The sequence below is a fragment of the Alexandromys fortis genome, unplaced genomic scaffold (genome assembly GCF_014885135.2).
Source record: "Alexandromys fortis isolate MF-2015 unplaced genomic scaffold, M_Fortis_MF-2015_v1.1 scaffold_64, whole genome shotgun sequence".
Lineage (NCBI taxonomy): Eukaryota > Metazoa > Chordata > Mammalia > Rodentia > Cricetidae > Alexandromys > Alexandromys fortis.
In genome coordinates, this window is record NW_026067976.1 from 2,116,427 (window position 1) to 2,134,220 (window position 17,794).

The 17,794-nt window shown below is 42.0% G+C and overlaps 2 protein-coding genes across 5 annotated transcripts in view; one reads left to right on the forward strand and one right to left on the reverse strand.

Annotated features, from left to right (window-relative positions):
• Mllt3 (MLLT3 super elongation complex subunit) overlaps window positions 1–8,445 on the forward strand; it is a 259,546-nt gene extending 251,101 nt beyond the window's left edge. For all 4 annotated transcript variants that reach the window (XM_050157371.1, XM_050157369.1, XM_050157370.1 and 1 more), the window contains one exon: window positions 8,182–8,445. In XM_050157371.1, coding sequence (XP_050013328.1) covers window positions 8,182–8,313 — 132 coding nt within the window. In that variant the 3' untranslated portion in view covers window positions 8,314–8,445. The remainder of the gene's footprint in view (window positions 1–8,181) is intronic.
• Focad (focadhesin) overlaps window positions 1–17,794 on the reverse strand; it is a 1,203,139-nt gene that overhangs the window by 613,969 nt on the left and 571,376 nt on the right. The window lies entirely within an intron of this gene.

Here is a 17,794-nt window from a genome sequence, read left to right on the forward strand (position 1 = left end):
AGACTATGTGTTCCAGATTCCATAACAGGTTTATGCGTTACTTCATTTAAATTTTCTTACTACTTTAAAATGACTTGAAATTACTACTTGTTCTACCTTAGTCATATATAAACTATTTTTTAAATGTTGATGGTTGCATTTATATTCTGTGTATACCCCTTCTTCAGTCTATAAAGTGCTCTCAAATTTGCCAACTTCTCTTGGTCTAATAAACTTTTAGCCCTTCTAGAATTTGAAATAATAGACGTTGTCTATAGTCATGTGGTTCTCAATTTTAGATAAGTTCTAGGCTTTGCGTGTACTTTTAAGAGCATAGGTAGAGGCGCTGGATTTGAGCGCCTCTAACTAAGCATGGTAGCACTTTACTGGAAGTCATCATATCTTTCTCAGCCATCACCAGAGCACTCAACTCATGTGGGGGCATATTTGCATATCACCTATGTACAATCCTGTTACTCTTATCATTTCTGGTTACCTCTTATACCTAATACAATGCAGATGCCATGCACATCATTGTCATCTGTATTGTATGGGGACTAATGACAAGTTCAGTAAAGGCACATTTTCCCCCAAGGATTTTCGGTCCATAGCATGTTGTATTTGAGAACAAGGAACCTGGGGATACAAAGGACCAACTGTACTTTCTCCTGCTTTCTTTCCTAGAACAGAAAACTGCTCACTGACTCAATGCTGATGGTAAATCTCGTAGTTGGTCTTCCTGTCAGCTCCCAAACTTTAAGTGACTAAAGAGCAGTTGTCAGAAAAAGCTACCGATGCCCAAACTGGGCCCCAGTTGCAGCTTTCATGGGTGTTGGTGTCTTGGGCATGTTGACTGTTGGACAAGGTCTCACCTGGGAATATCGCTGGCACCCTCTGTCTAATGTTCTTTATCCTGACCTTTGAAAGACTGTGAGTGAAGGTGGCTTACTTGAGAATTGCATGCAAGTGGATTACTTTAACATTCTAGAGGAAAAGAGTAATATCTATAAATTTTTAACCTGGCATAAAGACCCTCCAGGGCACACAGAGTTTCACCCTGATTGCATTCCCAGGCTAGTTGAAAGCTCTATCTTCGGCCATTTGCCTTGTAATGGAGCCAAGGCTTGGGATTCTGATCCTGTGATGTATGTCCTGTCACAGTTCACTGCTTAATTAATTCATATTGTAAAACATAGCACAGTGGAGGGCTGGTGTTATTCTCCACCTGGAGGGACGCTCATCTGGTGAAATGCATGCCTCAAAGTCTGTGTAGCCTCCACTGGGTAGAGCTGAACGTCTGAACCAAAACTTCTGCTGAGGCCAGAATAGCATCCTTGGTTTCTTCCTTTAATGTATCCCTATTCCAAAAACCTATTCTGGCAGTTTTATTTGTCTCACAAAAGCTGGCTAGTAGCATTATTTTACTCTGGGGGAATGCTGTCCTGGCTCCTAATATTTAATTTCATAAAAAGACAGCATTAGATCAGGAAAGACTATATTCCTAAGTGTTGACAGAGGTTTCTGTCCCGCCCAGTCACACAGCCATTCAGTCCCAAAGAAACACACAGAGGCCTACATTAATTATAAACTGATTGGCCTATTAGCTCAGGCTTTCTTATTAACTAACTCTTTAAATCTTACATTAACCCATAATTCATGTCTGTGTTAGCTATGTGGCTTGGTACCTTTATCAGTGAGGCATTCTCATCTTGCTTCTTCTGTATCTGGTGACAACAGCAGACTGAGCCTTTCCTTCCCAGAATTCTCTTGTTCTGGTTGCCCCACCTATACTTCCTGTCTGGCTACCGACCAATTCGCATTTTATTAAACAAATACAAGTAACAAATCTTTACAGGGTATAAGACCATTGTCCCACAGCACCTAAGCCTCCTTTCTATTGGTTAAAAATACAGTAGGCACAAAGCAAGGGGGTTATTATTATTAAATTATTAACCTTTGTTAATAGTTTTCTTGTTAAACTATATATATATGTATATATATATTCCATATTTATTTTCAAAATGAGGTTGAGCATTTCTGAACTCCTCATCAGTTCAACCTGGGATTGAATACACATGTGTCTACGCTCATGCACACACATGCGTGAGCACACACACACGTGTATATTTGAATAAAGGGAGAGGGAGGAGGGAATAAAAAGAAAAAAAAACAGTTTTCCTTAAAGAACAGCTTATTAACTTCAGTACCTTCTAGTTTTCTTGTAGAATTATCATCGAGGTTGCAGGGATGCGTAGCATATTGGAGTATTCTTAGCAACACAGAGAACCTCTCCCAATAAATATTCCACTAAATACGACTACTTCTCTCTGGGAGATTACCTGTCCTAAAACCCCTGTAAACTAGAGCCAGGTGTCCTCCCCTGTGAGCTCAGGTGCGACTTGTGTTTTCATGAGGCAGTATGGTTTGTTATGTACAAATGAAAGACCTAAGTTACAGCAGACCAACCCCATTCTAGATAAAGCCAGAGCGAAGATTGTTCATGAGTTTTCACCCAGTGAGTGGTCACTTTGGATGGGAGTAACCTACTCTGGTATTTGGAGGAAAAAAAAATGATCAGACTAAAAATAATGTATCTACCATTTTTATATTTAAAAAATGGATTTGGAGAAGGAACCACCGAAATAGCAAGTAGATCACAGTTAACACAAAACACCTTAGCAGCTGCATGCTACCCGTGCCACCCTCTTCTTCCCCACTCCCAACATGTACCCTGTCAGCCTGTGCTTGTCCTGTCTGCAGCCTCTCTGGCTTCTGTTAACTATCATGCGTGGGCATTGGGACCACTTTCTGAGCAGCCGAGTGGCACCACAGTTTAGCCACACCACATCAGCAGGCAGGGCAAGAGTTTAGTCCTTCAGGGATTAGTGGGGTATTTTCAGGATCTGTGGCCTATGTGGTTGTAGTAACACATGCTAATGTTGTGTTTCTGATGATCTGGCATCAGGAGTCCCGAAAGGAGTGTGTATCTCTACAGAGCCTTTACTTAATTGAGGACATTAGGACATGCTCTAATAACGCAAAGGATTACAAACTATGCATGCTGCTCTTGTTGGTGAATAGGACCAAACTCTCCCAAATGCATTTGCCTTGGCTACTGCTTTAGGTCTCTGTTTGCATCTGCCTTGATGGATTTTCACCAACCCCACGAAAATGCAGGGGTCTTAGCAGGGTTAAAATGCAGGGTTAGCACCATCAGCTCCCGTATGTACCCTAGCAAGAGGGAGACCTGGCAGCGGCAGAAATGGGAGGCTGGCTTGTGAGTGCTGGAAACCCTTACTGTACTGAGTGGGTTTCCTAGCGGTCAGAAGGTTTTGTGATTTAAAATGAAGTGACTTTCTTCTATAGACAATTCCTATCAGCCACTTTTCAATTTATTGCTAAGTAACATGCGATGTTGAATCATAGAAAGCTGTTTTCCTGGAAGGGTGCGTTCCCTGTCGTTCAAAACAATAGTAACACAAATAGAATCAAGTGCCGGGCTCTGCTGTAGCTGACACTGTGGTGTTTAGTCACTCTGACAGCTTGGCCGGGTCTGTTTCCCCACCTCCTGCCTGAAGCTCTGGTTATTAAAAACAAAGCCACTCAGGCTTTTCTGGGTTTTCCTTCCTGCATTTTCCCCAACATGTTCTTAATGATTATTTAGGAATTCACATCATGCCCCCTGATCACACTCAGTTCTCTGTCTTCCCAGGTCCACCCCCCCACACACACACACAAAGGGGGAAAAACGAAGTCCAATTTGTGTTACACATATACTCAGTGAAGCAAGGTCAAACTCCCACTGGCCAGACTTAAGGAAAACTGTGTCCTTCCCCACTGGCACCCCACCAGAAGCCTCTGATTGTGGAGAGCTGCACTCCAACATCCCCATCACATTTTTTGAGAGTTCTCTTCAATGCTCTTTGTCTAGTCTGATACTTTTTTCGGGAGGAGAGTTGGTAGAGGTTGTCACAGAAGCGTTCTGTGTCCCTCTTTCTTGCCTCATGTGTTTTGTGGAGTGAAATGTCGTTGAGGGCCGCAGGGAGATGTACCAAGCCTGGTAGTCTTGTGCTGTTTGCTTCTCCCTGTAGGTAATTAAGGACACCTTTCTGTTTATAGGATAGCCTTAGCCATAGTGCCCTGATCCCTGCAGCAGGTGGTAGTTGTGCCTTATTTGATCCTCTGCCAGCCTGGCATGTGGGGCGGAATGTGTGCTTTAACCCCTCCCCCCATCTTCCGGATGAGGGCACAGTGGTATTTACATGATGGTCAAGTAGTGAGCAGTCAGCTCTGCAAGCAGCAGATCCGGGATCCCTTCTTAGTGCCTTGCCACTCACTACTGTGCATGTGGTTGAGGAAGCTCTGGACGACTTGGCGTTCGCCTCTGCTGTATGAATTTCTGATGATAGTAGCTCTGAGAAGCTATTTGTTCCTCTTTTGATCTGATTATTATTATTTTGAGACAGCATCTTGCCATGTAACCCTGCTAAGCCTTGAACTTGGAATCCTCCTGCTTCAGCCTCCTGTGAGTTATACTGACAGGTGTGTGCCACAATACCCAACCTCCTATAACAGTAGTTCTCAACCTTCGTAATACCGTGACCCTTTAATACAGTTCCTCATATTGTGGTGACCTTCAACTATAAGATTATTTTTGCTGTTACTTCATAACTGTCATTTTGCTATGGTTATGAATTGTAATGTAAATATTTTTGGAGATGGACGTTTAGCAAAAAGGTCATGATCCACAGGTTGAGAACCACTGTACTATACCAAAATCTACAGGTTTTTTTTTTTTTACTGGATTCATAGTTTACCTACATAATGTAGGAAAAAAGTAACTTACCCAGGAAAGAATGCTTCTGTTCAACCAGCTCATCCTTGTATATGTCAAGTATCTGATTCCACGAGAGTTTTGTATGTATAGAAATAGCTATGCTGTGAGTCTCTATGTGGGGGCATGTGGGTACTAACTTTTCCAGAGTGCTAATTAGTAGCTTCTAAAACAAATGTGTGTCCATTTAAGATCTTTGTGTCAATTGGTGACTTTGTTTGGTTGGGTTTTTTTGTACATATGAAGAAATAACTGTATTATAACTGTATTGGTTTTGTTTTGTTTCTTTTTTTTTTTTTTTTTTTTTTTTTTTTTTTTTTTTTGCTTTGGACAGAAGCTCAGTTTCTTAGACCAGGCTGGCCTTGAACATAGAATACTCATGCCTGAGCCTCCTTGAGGGCTGAAATTACAGCATTAGCCACTGTGCCTATATGATAATAAGCTCTTGTTTAGTCCCGTAGAAGTGATATACTTTAGCAATAAGATCCCTTCTAATAGTCTAATACGTGAAGCAGAAGCCTGAGTCTAGTAGTGTAAGGGAGTAAGATGCTCTTCCCTACTTCATCCTAAACGCACAGCAGTAGGCCTGCAGCCGAGTAATCCAGGCTCCGTGTTAGAGTTTAAAAGAGGACACCCAGAAGGTCGACCCTGTCTCCATTCCACCTCTTTCATGTATCCATCTTTTGAGAGAAAGAGAGCTGTTAGACCTCCAAACATGCATCTCCATTCCAAGTAAGAAAGACAGAAGATAAAAGGCACATGCCTGTCATCTATGACCTCAGGAATTTTCCTAAGAGCCTAGTGATTTATGAATGATAGCTCTGCCCAGTGTACAAATGGGTCTAAGGAGACAGACTTTTAGCTGGGCGTACCACCGTGAGAAAATGGTAACTTTTAGGAAGAGATAAATGCATGTTAGAGTATCAGGTTGCGGTGTCTGTTGTGGTTCCCCAACCTGAGTACTTGTGTTATTTAAAGCCAGAGTTTTAGCCCACAAAGTAGTTCTGGGGGTCAGATGACGCAATCAGAGCTCAGTCTAGAATTGGACAATTAATTGGATTGAGGTGTGTGCATGCGTGTTTGAATTAATTGGATTGAGGTGTGTGCATGCATGTTTGTATGTGTGTAACCAGAAGCACATGCTTAACACCCATAGGTATTCATTCACAAATGCTTTCAGGGAACTAGCTTTAAGAAAACAAGGATTTTAATCTTCAGTTTTGCAGTTTTCCAACTTAGTGTTGCATAATTTAAAACTTCACTGAATAAGTCATAGACTAAATCATTACAGTCATTTTTTAAAGATAATTGAATTAAAGAGAATCAAATAAGAATGGAAGTTGCCAAGTGAACCCCCTGCGAAAAAAATCTGTTCTTTTGCCCCATCTGCCCTCTCTCATGAAGCTTGCCAAAATGCGTCTCCATCGCTTTTCTATATAGCATGTTAACTTAACAAGCATGCTACACAGTGAGTCCCCATCCCTTTTCTATGTAGCATGTTAACTTAACAAGCACCCAGGCACACCATCATTTTTGTTGCTCCAGTTTTTGAAGACAGGGTTTTTCTGTGTAGCCCTGGGTGTCCTGGAACTTGCTTTGTAGATCAAGCTGGCCTCGAACTCAGAGATCCACCACCTTCTACCTCCCAAGTACTGGGATTAAAGGCGTGTGCTACCACCACCCAACAGCAGTGTCTGTTTCTAATAACGTTATTGCCACTGAAAGAATATTTACATGGTAAAGGAATCCCTCAAAGCCATGCCATGATTATCAGTGCTGACCTTTGGAAGTGTTCCCTGCAGTCCCTTTGATCCCACAGCTGGTAAGCATGTTGCCATTGTGGGTGTAGCCAGTACAGTAAGAGATGAAGTGTGATTACTTTACTTGTAGGGCAAAGGCATTGATTCTTCTAGGTAAATTTCTTATTCACGGTTGTTCAAGAGCATTTGTTGAACACAACAGGAAGCAATACATGTATGTTCTTATGTAACATATACAGTGCGGTGAGTTTTCACAGAGTAAATGCAGCATGCAAAGCTTCTCTCAAATTCAACAACAGAACAGTTCAAGCATCCCAAAGGCTCCCTGGAACCCCTTCTGTGGTCCATAATGGATTGGCACAGCATAGGTGGTATCTGTTTCTGCTCTGTGTATTCCTAAATTTTCTAAATATTTCATAATTCTATGTTCAAAACATTGGTTTTTTTTTAACATTTAACTTTTTGTCTACTAGTGTTTTGCCTACATTTATGTATGTGCAACCATGTGCATGTTTGGTGCCCACAGAGATCAGAAGAATGTTGGGAACCCTGAACTGAAGTTACAGGTGTTTGTGAGCCACTCTTGTGGGTGCTGGGAGCCAATGAGCCATCTCTCCAGCTCCTGGAACTTTATTTTTTTTGAGACAGGGTTTTTCTGTAGCTTTGGAGTCCATCCTGGAACTAGCTCTTATAAATCATGTTGTCCTCAAACGCACAGAGATCCACCTGCCTCTGCCTCTCGAGTGCTGGGATTAAAGGTGTGTGTCACCACCTCCCAGATATGTGTTCTTTTTTAGGAAGAATTTTATTTCTAACTGAGGGTCTTCTAACATCTAATAAATATAGTCATAGTCTTTTGAGTCAGGGACTAATTGTTTTAAAAAGGGCTTGAGCTGTCATATATCCCTACCCATTTTAGTAAAATGTTCTGTTGGTGACTTCAGTTGGTTTATTTAGTATGAGAAGTAAAAACAGTCATCTATCCCTTTGAGGATTTTATTTTAAAGGCTTTTTTTTTTAATCTTTGACTTAACTGAATTGACTAACAGACAGCTCAGTAGTAGTTGTAATGGTAAAAATAAAACGGAGCCGTTTCCTGAGGGTTGGCAGTGGGCTGTGGGCCATGAGAGGCAGCAGGTCTCAGGGAGGGAGCTAAGTAGCAGGTGACAGATCTCAGCTGGCCAGCCAGTTCCACAAGGAATCATGGCACATGAGAGGCAGAGATGGATAGGCACGCCACACAGAATGAGGTTGGATATTTATTTAGTGGGTTATGGAGAGGAAAGGGGAAAAGGGGAAGGAGAGAAGGGGGAAGAGCAGAGAGAGGCAGAGAGAGAAATGTGGGAAAGGAGAGGAGAGAAGAAGCTACCTCCTCAGGAGAAGAGATGGAAAGGAAGGAGAACATACGGCTGGAAGCAAAAGGAAGATCTGGAGAGGAGTGGGAGGGGATTGTCTCTTAAAGGGACAGGACAGACTATTACAGTAGTGTTGCAATAGGACTTTGTGATTAATAAGAATGTTTATCCCTTTGTTCCACTCCGTTCCATGTTTGAGTCCCCGTGTCCTTCTCTTTGCTTACACCACACTTTTTTTTCTTTACTTCTTCAGATCGTGAACCTTATAGAAGAAACTGGACATTTTCATATTACAAATACAACATTTGATTTTGATCTTTGCTCGCTGGACAAAACTACAGTCCGTAAATTACAGAGTTACCTGGAAACATCTGGAACATCCTGAGGATACAACAACTGGATGCATCAAAAACTATTTTTTTTTTGGTTTTGATTTTTTTTGTTGTTGTTGTTTATATGAAAACACTCAGAATGATACAACCAAAAGGGAAAAAAAATAAAAATCAAACAACCTTCAGCTTTATTTTTCTTTAAAGCCAGTCATCATCTCTTGATAAAGGAGAGGTTACGCAAACCAGCCTCAGAGGACACACCTCTCCAAGGAAATCCCAGGAAGAGTTAGCCTGGCTAGCCTTGAGAACACGCAGACGCAACACAAGAAAACCTAAAGAATGTGTATGGTTACCATGGATCTTTCTGTGGTGGTTCATTCCACAGGATGAATGCATATTCAACACACTGCCTTATTACATAACTGATCTATTTATTACCACATACAGATAAAATTGTGAGGGGATGACACCACCAGACATTACAAGTACTTGGTCCCGTGGATGCTCTTTCAATGCAGCGCCCTTGCCGTCCCAAGCCCAGTGACCTTACTCGTATACCGTGCCACTTTCCACCAACTTTTTCCAAGTCCTTTAACTTGTTGCCGTCTATGTTTTCCGCCTTTGTTTTTCCAGTTCCAGGACACACTTATCAACTGGAGGGGGGACCAAATAGCCACCTTGATTTTCTTCCTTGTGGTCTTTTTTCCTAAAAGTTGAGGGCCCAGTCCTTGGCTGTATCCGTGTAATGATCTTGGACGTCGTAGATGTACCAAATAGGATCATTTGAATTGCTGTCTAGCCTTAGTCAATAAACCTGTAGGACTTTTAACAAAAGTGTACCTGTACTGTCCACGGTCCAGCATTGTTGAGCTGTCGCCAACACTCCTGTGTCTATTTTACTGTTGCAATATTAGGTGAAGATGGAAGTATAGGCATTCCACAGAGTCATCATTTTAAAAGGAATTCTGGTCCTGTTTTCTAAAACATCAGTGTAGACACTCTTAATTTGAATCTATTTATTAGTGAGTCTTTCACCTGTCTTCAGCTGCCAGTGTGGTACTCATTTCTTCTTAGAAACAAAACAAAAACAGAAATCAGCTTGGGGGGGGGGGTTGTTTTCTTTTGTTGCTTTTTAATTTTCGGTTTTTTGGGGGGTATTTGTTCGCATATGATTCTCTTAGACTCTCTTATGTTTGAAAATTAAAACCTTTCTTTGGGGGAAATTCTTGTTTATTCTGCCATGACAAACTATGTATTGACTTGTAGATTTGGTATCTGTTGAGTCTCTTTCTGATGTTTCTTGAAGGATTTCCTGTATAGGTAAAGGTAAAAATGGTTGGGATGGGGGAGAGTCTTGTCCTTGTTGTTCCTTTGTTTTGGAATTAGATATCTGTCCTGTGGCATGCAAAAGAAAGCAAATTATTTTCAAAAGAAAAAGAAAAAAAAATCAACCAAAGTACTTTTGGTGTCATTATTCTATGCTCTCTGTCGTGGAGGAATTCAGAGTTAGAGCAGCCACCCTTCCAAGCTGTTACCAGAACTCAACTGAGAAGAAAAATGAAGAAATACTTCTGGATCCAAAGGTTCGCCACTGGATCGGCCTTACGAGAGTCTCTACGTGTGCTAACAGCCTGGTCTCCCCCACGTTTGTTCCCACGACAGATGCTGTCTTTTCATTGAGAGATTAACTAGTGTCTGTGCAGAAAATGGTCTTCCCAGACCCGTTCTTTCAGGCGGTAATGTAAATGCAGATTAATAATGGAGCGATTTCTGCATTTTAAAAAGGAGATTTTTTTACACTGTTTCTTTCTATCCAAAGAAACTATTTTTTTTCTTTTTTTAAAAAAACAAAAAACAAAAATGATAATACAGCCATGGTCTTTGTAAATTGCTTTCCTGTGATGTCCTAGAGGACAAGGGCATACGATTTCAAGAATGTTCCGATTCCTCATGATGATTGGCATGAGTCGTACTTGAAGCATTTGGTGTGTAGTCCACTTCTTGGTGTACAGTTGCATAGATATATTCCCTGTCATTTTGGACAGTAGGTGGTTGAACCGTGTGGTTTTAGTTGTGTTTTATTTCTAACTTCACAGGTGAAAAGAGAAACAATGTTTTCAGCATTCAAAAATCTTTTCAGGTTTCTAACTGCAAATCCACATATTCTTAAACTAGAAAAGTTTAACTAATGTATCTGTATAATTTAACTAGAAACATACGTATGCAGTTTGGGCCATTTTTATTTTTGTAACCAAACTATGTGGTGAGATAAGATTTGGCTTCTTTTGTTCCTAAAGTTACAGAGAAACTAAGATAAAAGATTACCCCACCACCTGACGCCCAAAGAAATCCAATTTAAAGGGGGTAGGGGTAAGAAGGAAGGCAGCTATTGTAATGATAACATTAGAGCTAGAAAATTAACTCATGAAGATGTCTCCAGAAAAATCATGAATGGAAGTTTGTACATGGATAGCAAAATTCAGACAACTTCCCACCATATTACTCAGACAGCAGAATTGTTTTCTGTAAAATTCTGGCAGATTAAGAATCATGCTATAGAATTAGCCTTTCAAATGGTCCTCCTGTTCATAGCTTATGGTTTGAAAACACAGAAGTAGCGAATCCCTCAGCTCATCCCTGAGAGGTGCCATGCTTCTCTGAAAGCAAACCACTCACTCCTGCCACATCCATGGACACTCCCTTTTGAACCCTGTTCATATTTTGACACATGTGTACCCTAACAGTGGCTTTGGTCTTTTAAGCACAAGGGGAAATGGCAGGGTTTTAATTAATATATATATATATATATATATATATATATATATATATATATATATGTTTTTCAAATAAAATTAATTAGGTGAATGTGAATATAGTTTGAACCAGCAAGAGTATGATAAACTAGCATTAAATTTTTTCTCCTGTGATTTGAGGAGGAAAAAAAACTGTGTGTACAGATCACACACGTGCACACATACACACACACACTTATAAATCAGCTTTTAATTTTAGATTTGCAACAAGTATGTGTGTGTATGTGTGAGGGGGCTTCTATCTTAGGATACACCAGTCACGTTAGCAAAACAATCTATGCAGTTACTTCATCTCATCACGCAGTCTGCCCCCTCTCTTAGGTGACATAAATGTATCTGTGTCAAAATTAGGAAACGCATCAAAGGAGGTGAGCTTTAGATAAAAAAAAAAAAAATGAAAAACTCGTTACGCAAACCTCTAAACCGAATAATGACCTGATTTGTGAAAATAGCCAATAAATTTGGGGGTTTTATTTTTCTCTCATCTAAATCAATTGTACCTTTTGCAGGTAATACCAGCCTAAACTTAAAACCAACCGTTGTTGGGTCTGCCTCACATCCCAGTCACCATTTCAAGCCCGAAAAATGTAGTTACCCACTTGTTGAAGAGCGATTTTACTCTTCAGCCTTTTAACCCTACCTATGTAATGAGTTGGTTGTTCAGTGTTGAAATGGTCAGTGTCTGTGCTTGGTGGCTTGTGTTCATTTTTCTCGCTGTGGAAGTGGTCAGCTCTAGGGTAATTTGCTGTATGCTTATTACTTTCCGCCTTTAGCGTTTTTGTGTACCGATGCTATGTATTCCTATATTTATATATATGCATATATTATCAGAATAATCTTGCTTTGGACTGTTGCTCTCGAGCTGTGACTGTGATGGAGAGATGACTACAGCTGCAGAGAATGTGGCGGAATCACTTCCCACGGTGTAGGTCAGTCTTGGGCTGGAAGCCTACATCTTTCACCCTCCTCTGTGTCACAGGCTGCGTCTTCTTATGTAGGCGCTACCATCCTGAATATTCCTTGTAAAGAAGCAGTCGATTTCAAAGGAAGACAAAGCCACTGCTGTCTGTAAACTGTAAATATGTATTTTTTTTGGCACTTGTACTCCAGTATTCTGAAAATAGAGCTATGATGGAAATGCTGACAGATCTTTGATGGTGGCCAGCGCTACCCTGCAGTGCAAAAATAAATTAAGTAAAAAAGAAAAAAAAATGTATTCTGAGATTAGCAGTGCAAGGCCAACATGTTTTACAAATCTGTCAGTATCTTTCTAATGGAGTGTGTATGTGTAGTTATGTTGAAAGATACACTGTGTATGTGTACATGCTTTTATGTGAACCACACGGCACACAAAAGATGTATTTCCCATCTCTAAAGCCCATGTTGAAATGTTAAGTGCGGATGGACAGAAATAGGTGTTTTGCTTAAATTCATACCTACGCTATTGTGACTCCTTTTTCTATTTTTTACAATGTGTAGTCTTGCAGATTCATTTGCTCAGTCTAGTATCACATAAGGGAGAATAAGTCTTTAGCCTTTCCTCATTTAAAAAAAAAATGTGTTTCTAAAGGAAAATGGAGAGATTGGAGACTCCCAAAGAATGGACCATGTACTCCAAGCCACCTGAGTACTGAGGCGATCCTCACTTACCTTCGGGTGTCCAGTTCCCAGCCCTATTTCGTGTGTCCTGAAACCAGTGCATAGTTTAAGCTCTATAAAGACTCATCAAGAAATGGCATATACATTGTTTCTTTTTCCTTTTGCACTATCCCCGTGGAAGGTCCTCTCTTGTAAACTAAATTATGCTATAGCTAGACAAAGTCAGCCGACAAATTCTAGCATTTAATTAGCATGGGGAATGCTGCGCTGGTCAGGCAGGAGGGACAAAAATCTATAATGCATTGTTTAACAACTAACCGAGGAAGTGGATGTGATATTCTCCTTAGAAGCAAAGAGATTCCTATTAAGTTTTAGAAGCTGGCCTCCTTTTATTCGGGCTGACAAGCCATTTAGAGGATTATTGTGGACTGCCTTGGCCCTCAGCTGGAAACAATCAGAGGTGTGGAAGCCTTGGTCCCAGATGGGCTGACATGAGAGGAAAACTATTGACCACTCCTGAACTGCACGGACTTCTGTCCTTCCTTCCAGGAGAGATACACATTTGTCTATTGGAAGTGATGGCTCTGCATCTTCTCCAAAAAAAGAGCATCAGGGAGCTGCTGGAGATGGCCGGGGCACTGTCCCAAAGTCCTACTGGGAATGAGCTGTGCCACAGAGTGTCTCAGTGTGCCTGTTGGTCCCAAAGCAACTCCATTGGGGTAGGCAAGGATACCCAGAGGGGATTGGAAGATCAAGGCCCAAAGCCCAGACCCCTGCGGGTGGTGATTCAGAGACCTGCTGTCCAAAACTAGTGTCCTTTGTTTTCCTTACTAAGAGCAAAGCAGTTAAAGGTCGTTTATTGGTTTTCTTGGCAGGGTACCACCCAAAGAGAAAATGCCGGGTCCATTTCACTGCTGTTGCTTTCTCTACTACATAACAACATCCACACCTTCGCATTTAGAAGCATCTCCAGTCTTTCCCAAAGGGGGTAAAAATCACCCTTGCCTCTTAGCTTAGTTCTCTTGGTCTTAATTTCCGTTTAATTAAAGAAGGGTAACCAATACCATCCCAAGAGCTAGCCAGCAAAATACATGACAAAACCCCAAATCACTCCCATGATTGTAAGTGGGCCCTGTGGCTGTTCAACACCACACCCCGAATGGAAGGGCTTTTTGATTCCACTTGTATAATAATGGGGTGATTATTGTGGCCCTAGGCAGGCTGCACAGAATGGGTGGCTGCGGCCAGTGAGAGCCACAGAGCACAGGCAAAGCCACTTGCTCCTTTCCCCCTGGTAACCATGGCTTCTACACAGCATGCAGCCCCCACCATGAAGTTCTGTACATTTCAAAGGGTAGGAAGGGATAAATCCAGGTCATTAAAGGGAAATAGAGCTATTGAAAAGATAAAACAAATGAGACACACCAACAGGGCTGTCTGCGCAAGTAATAAGGTCGAAACGCTCATACTGATTTCCAGGCAGAGCCACATTCCTCGCACATGTGGTTTGTGTATCTGCGTCTGGGTGGGTGGTCTGGGGAGAAGTGCTAAACAGGGCAAGATGGCTTAGTTTCTGAGCCGCGGAGGGAAGCTTTGAGGCAGGCGCAGCCCATGGCATCTGCAGGCCCTGTAAGAGAAAGAAGCCTTCCTTCTGCTTTGTTCCAGGAGAGAGAGTTTGAGCGTGGTGTATTCATGACATCCAATCTCTGTGCAGTCTATCAAAGGGTAGGCGTATGCGGGGTGAGTGAGTGAGTGAGTGTACTGGGGTCCTCCCTGCCCTGTCACAGCTCTAGGGGTGGCATGTGTAGCGTGGAACTGAACTTCCCTGTTTATTCTACTGTATCCCATGGGTGCTGGGCATGTCTTGAAAGTGATAACAGTTTTGAATAACACCTTAATTCAAATAAGGCAGACATATGTGGTCATCAAGGAGCCAAAATGGGTTACCCTCATGCAGATGCCAGGAGAAGCTTTCTCAATCTAAGGCAAGACGCTTCTTAAGGGGAATGGCCCTCCTGGAAGACTTCCTGAGACAACCAACGATAACTGACAGCCGTGAACAATTCTGGTTGTGTCACTTCCTAAATGTCCCTCAGAACTCCTAGTTATTTTGACTTTTATATACTTGAGTGAAAAATCATTATTTTCCAAATTTTATATTTATTTACTGGAAGCTCCCAAGGACTAGGACTGCTGTGCTCACTACTGGGGCCTGGAACAACTTTAAGATAGTCTGCATCACACGGAAGTGTGGAAGCGTTTTGTGAAGAAATTTTTGCATTTAATTAAGTTTGGGAAGACTGCCCGATACTTAAAGCTCTCGGAAACTCATGGCTTAGGAGTCACGTGATCCAGCTGAACTTGTTTGAACACAGCACAGCATGTCCAAAGGCACACACACAAAGCAACAGTAGACACACAGGTGATTGGCAGAGGTTTTGCTTCTTGATCAAAATCATTTTAACTATGTTCTTTACAATTATTTACAACTCCGTTTGAAATGGTAGTGATTAAAAAGAACATAGCAGTGGACACTCTCAGAAATAGATCTCTACACTTAGTTGCCACTTAAATTGTTGTCCAAACTGGGGTGGTTTTAGAATAAAGTTTTTGTTTATCGTCATCCTAAGACAAGGCAAGGAAATGGAGGCTTTTGACAAACCAGGATACTGTGCCAAGGAGTGCACTTGGAAACATGCTAAATTGAAACCTACCCTTTGATCTCTTTCTGTCCTTTTGGCATATGTATGAGGGAAAGTGGACCAGACCCTATAGGGAAGAAAATACCTTTCTTTACCTCTGCCAAATTCATGATTGATATCCCTGTAACAAATAATAAGAGGGGAGCATAACAAATTTACTAAACCTTTTCATGTCTTGGGAACCCTTACAAATGACCCAACAGACCCAGAGAAAATTCGGTTTTTATGCTTACATTCGAAGCACAGACAGTCGTATAGAAGAGAGATTGAACACAAAGTAGGGTATACCTGATAGCTATGAACTGGGGAACTTAGCGAGGTCTAATTCAGATTCATCATGGCCTCCACCTATTGGCCAGGATCCCTCTGGAATGGTAGTCTTTTGTGACCAGAGAGAAGGGCAGGGGTGAAGTGAGAGATTCTTTGCTTCTTTTGTTTAGTATACCCGGTACAACAGTGTCATATTTGCCGGTAAGGGGTTCTGACCCCAGCCGTCATCCATACAGTAATTTAAAGTGTATCCTTCACAGTAAGGTACCCTAGGGTCAAAGGTTTAGAGGATGTTCTCGACTTGCTCAGTGGTCATCTCTTATTTCTGCATTCCTGCTTGGTTAACTACCTCAGTAAGTGTTAGATAGGATCTGAGCACCAGGCTCGTTTTCAGGAGGACTCATTCCTTATTTGGGATTCTGTTTCCAGAGCCTACTGTGTGTTGAGGCTGTAGTCATCCTCCTTACACTCAACGCTTCGGCTCGAAGATGCTGCTTTGTCCTTATTGCCTACTGGGCTCTCTGCTGATGCTACATCTATGCCACTGGCAGGATTTGGTCCAGCGCCACTGGGTTGTCTAGTTGGCATGTCCTCGCACTGTGAGCGCATGTCCTGGAATTCCGCTGTCCTCTACTCCGTCACCAGGCTATGCTATCTGATTTCATTTGACATTTTAATGGTTCTCAGTTGCATAAGCGTAATTCCCAGCTTAGAACAAGCATTCAAAGAATGCCGAGCCAGTGGATAAAGCTACTTTAAAAAGCTCACATCCTTGGCTTGCAGGAAGGGTGCTACCCTGATGGTATTCCCTGCTTTCTCTTTCCCCAAATCATCTCCCATATTCTGTGATACTAAACATGGGACAGTGTTCAGACAAAAGCCATGGGCCCCTGAGTCCGAAAAGCCTGGTTTTGCATCCTGAGCTGTGTAACCAGAGATGGACTTTTCTGAGCTTTGGTTTGCTTACCTATGAGACGGTAATAGTGTGGTTTTGAAGATTAGGAGGAGGCCGGGCGGTGGTGGTGCACGCCTTTAATCCCACCCAGCACTCAGGAGGCAGAGGCAGGCGGATCTCTGTGAGTTCGAGGCCAGCCTGGTCTACAGCGCTAGTTCCAGGACAGGCTCCAAAGCCACAGAGAAACCCTGTCTCAAAAAAAAAAAAAAAAAAAAAAAAAAGATTAGGGTTTTTGGTCTGTTAAGCCAACTGTGGCTAGTCCATAGCGAAGTACTCAAATGGTATTTACTTATTTTTTTTTTATTATGGTAGTGGAGTTTGACGGGAGTCTTCCACCCACCTTTCTTTGTGTAAAACTGCCAGATTATATGCTGGCACTGTTTGCCATCAGACCTTAAGTAGATTTAAGCCTGAACGTTAGCCTGCTGTAGTATGCCACAGTAACAGCCGCTGTCACTGCCCTTACACACACACACACACACACACACACACACACGCACATCATTGTGGAGAAGTCACTGTGTAACAGGCCTCTGCCCCTCTGAAACTGCTTTTTAGCCCACGGAAAGGAAAGGAACCCATACACAAATCACTTTGCGCATCTCTCTAGCCTCAGAGTTAGGCGACCTCTGACAGAGTGGGACACATTTCTACTGCTTAAGCCGGGTTGCTAGAGGAAAAGATGGCAAAGCTGAGGTCCTCGCTGTCCCACTTCCGCTTAAATGCCATGTGATATATTGGTTTCTCTGTGTTAAAGTGTTGTCTGGCTTCAGTTCTCTAGGGTAGAATCCATGTCCTCTCCTCTTCCAGCCTCCCAATTCCTTTCCTCTGCCATCAGAGCTCACAGCATGACTTCCTCCAGGGCTTCTCTAGATCTCATCTCTTTCCCTCCTCCTCCCACTAAAGCTTGGATTACCCTAGGACCGCTCAGATAATCAGGAAAAATGTCCCCACATCAGGATTAACGTCTGTCCCTTTGCCATGTAAGGTATTACATCCATCAAGTCTGAGGATTACTACATGGCCACTGGGGGAGTTGTTTTTGCGTTAGGGAAATGTCAGGGTGAAATGCTCATCTCTTTGGAAGTTTGAAAGTAATGTCTGTTAAACTACGTAAGCAGACGTTATTTGCTCTACATTAAAAATGAAAGCAATTTGCTATCATTTTTTATTCAAGACATTACGGTCTTTATAT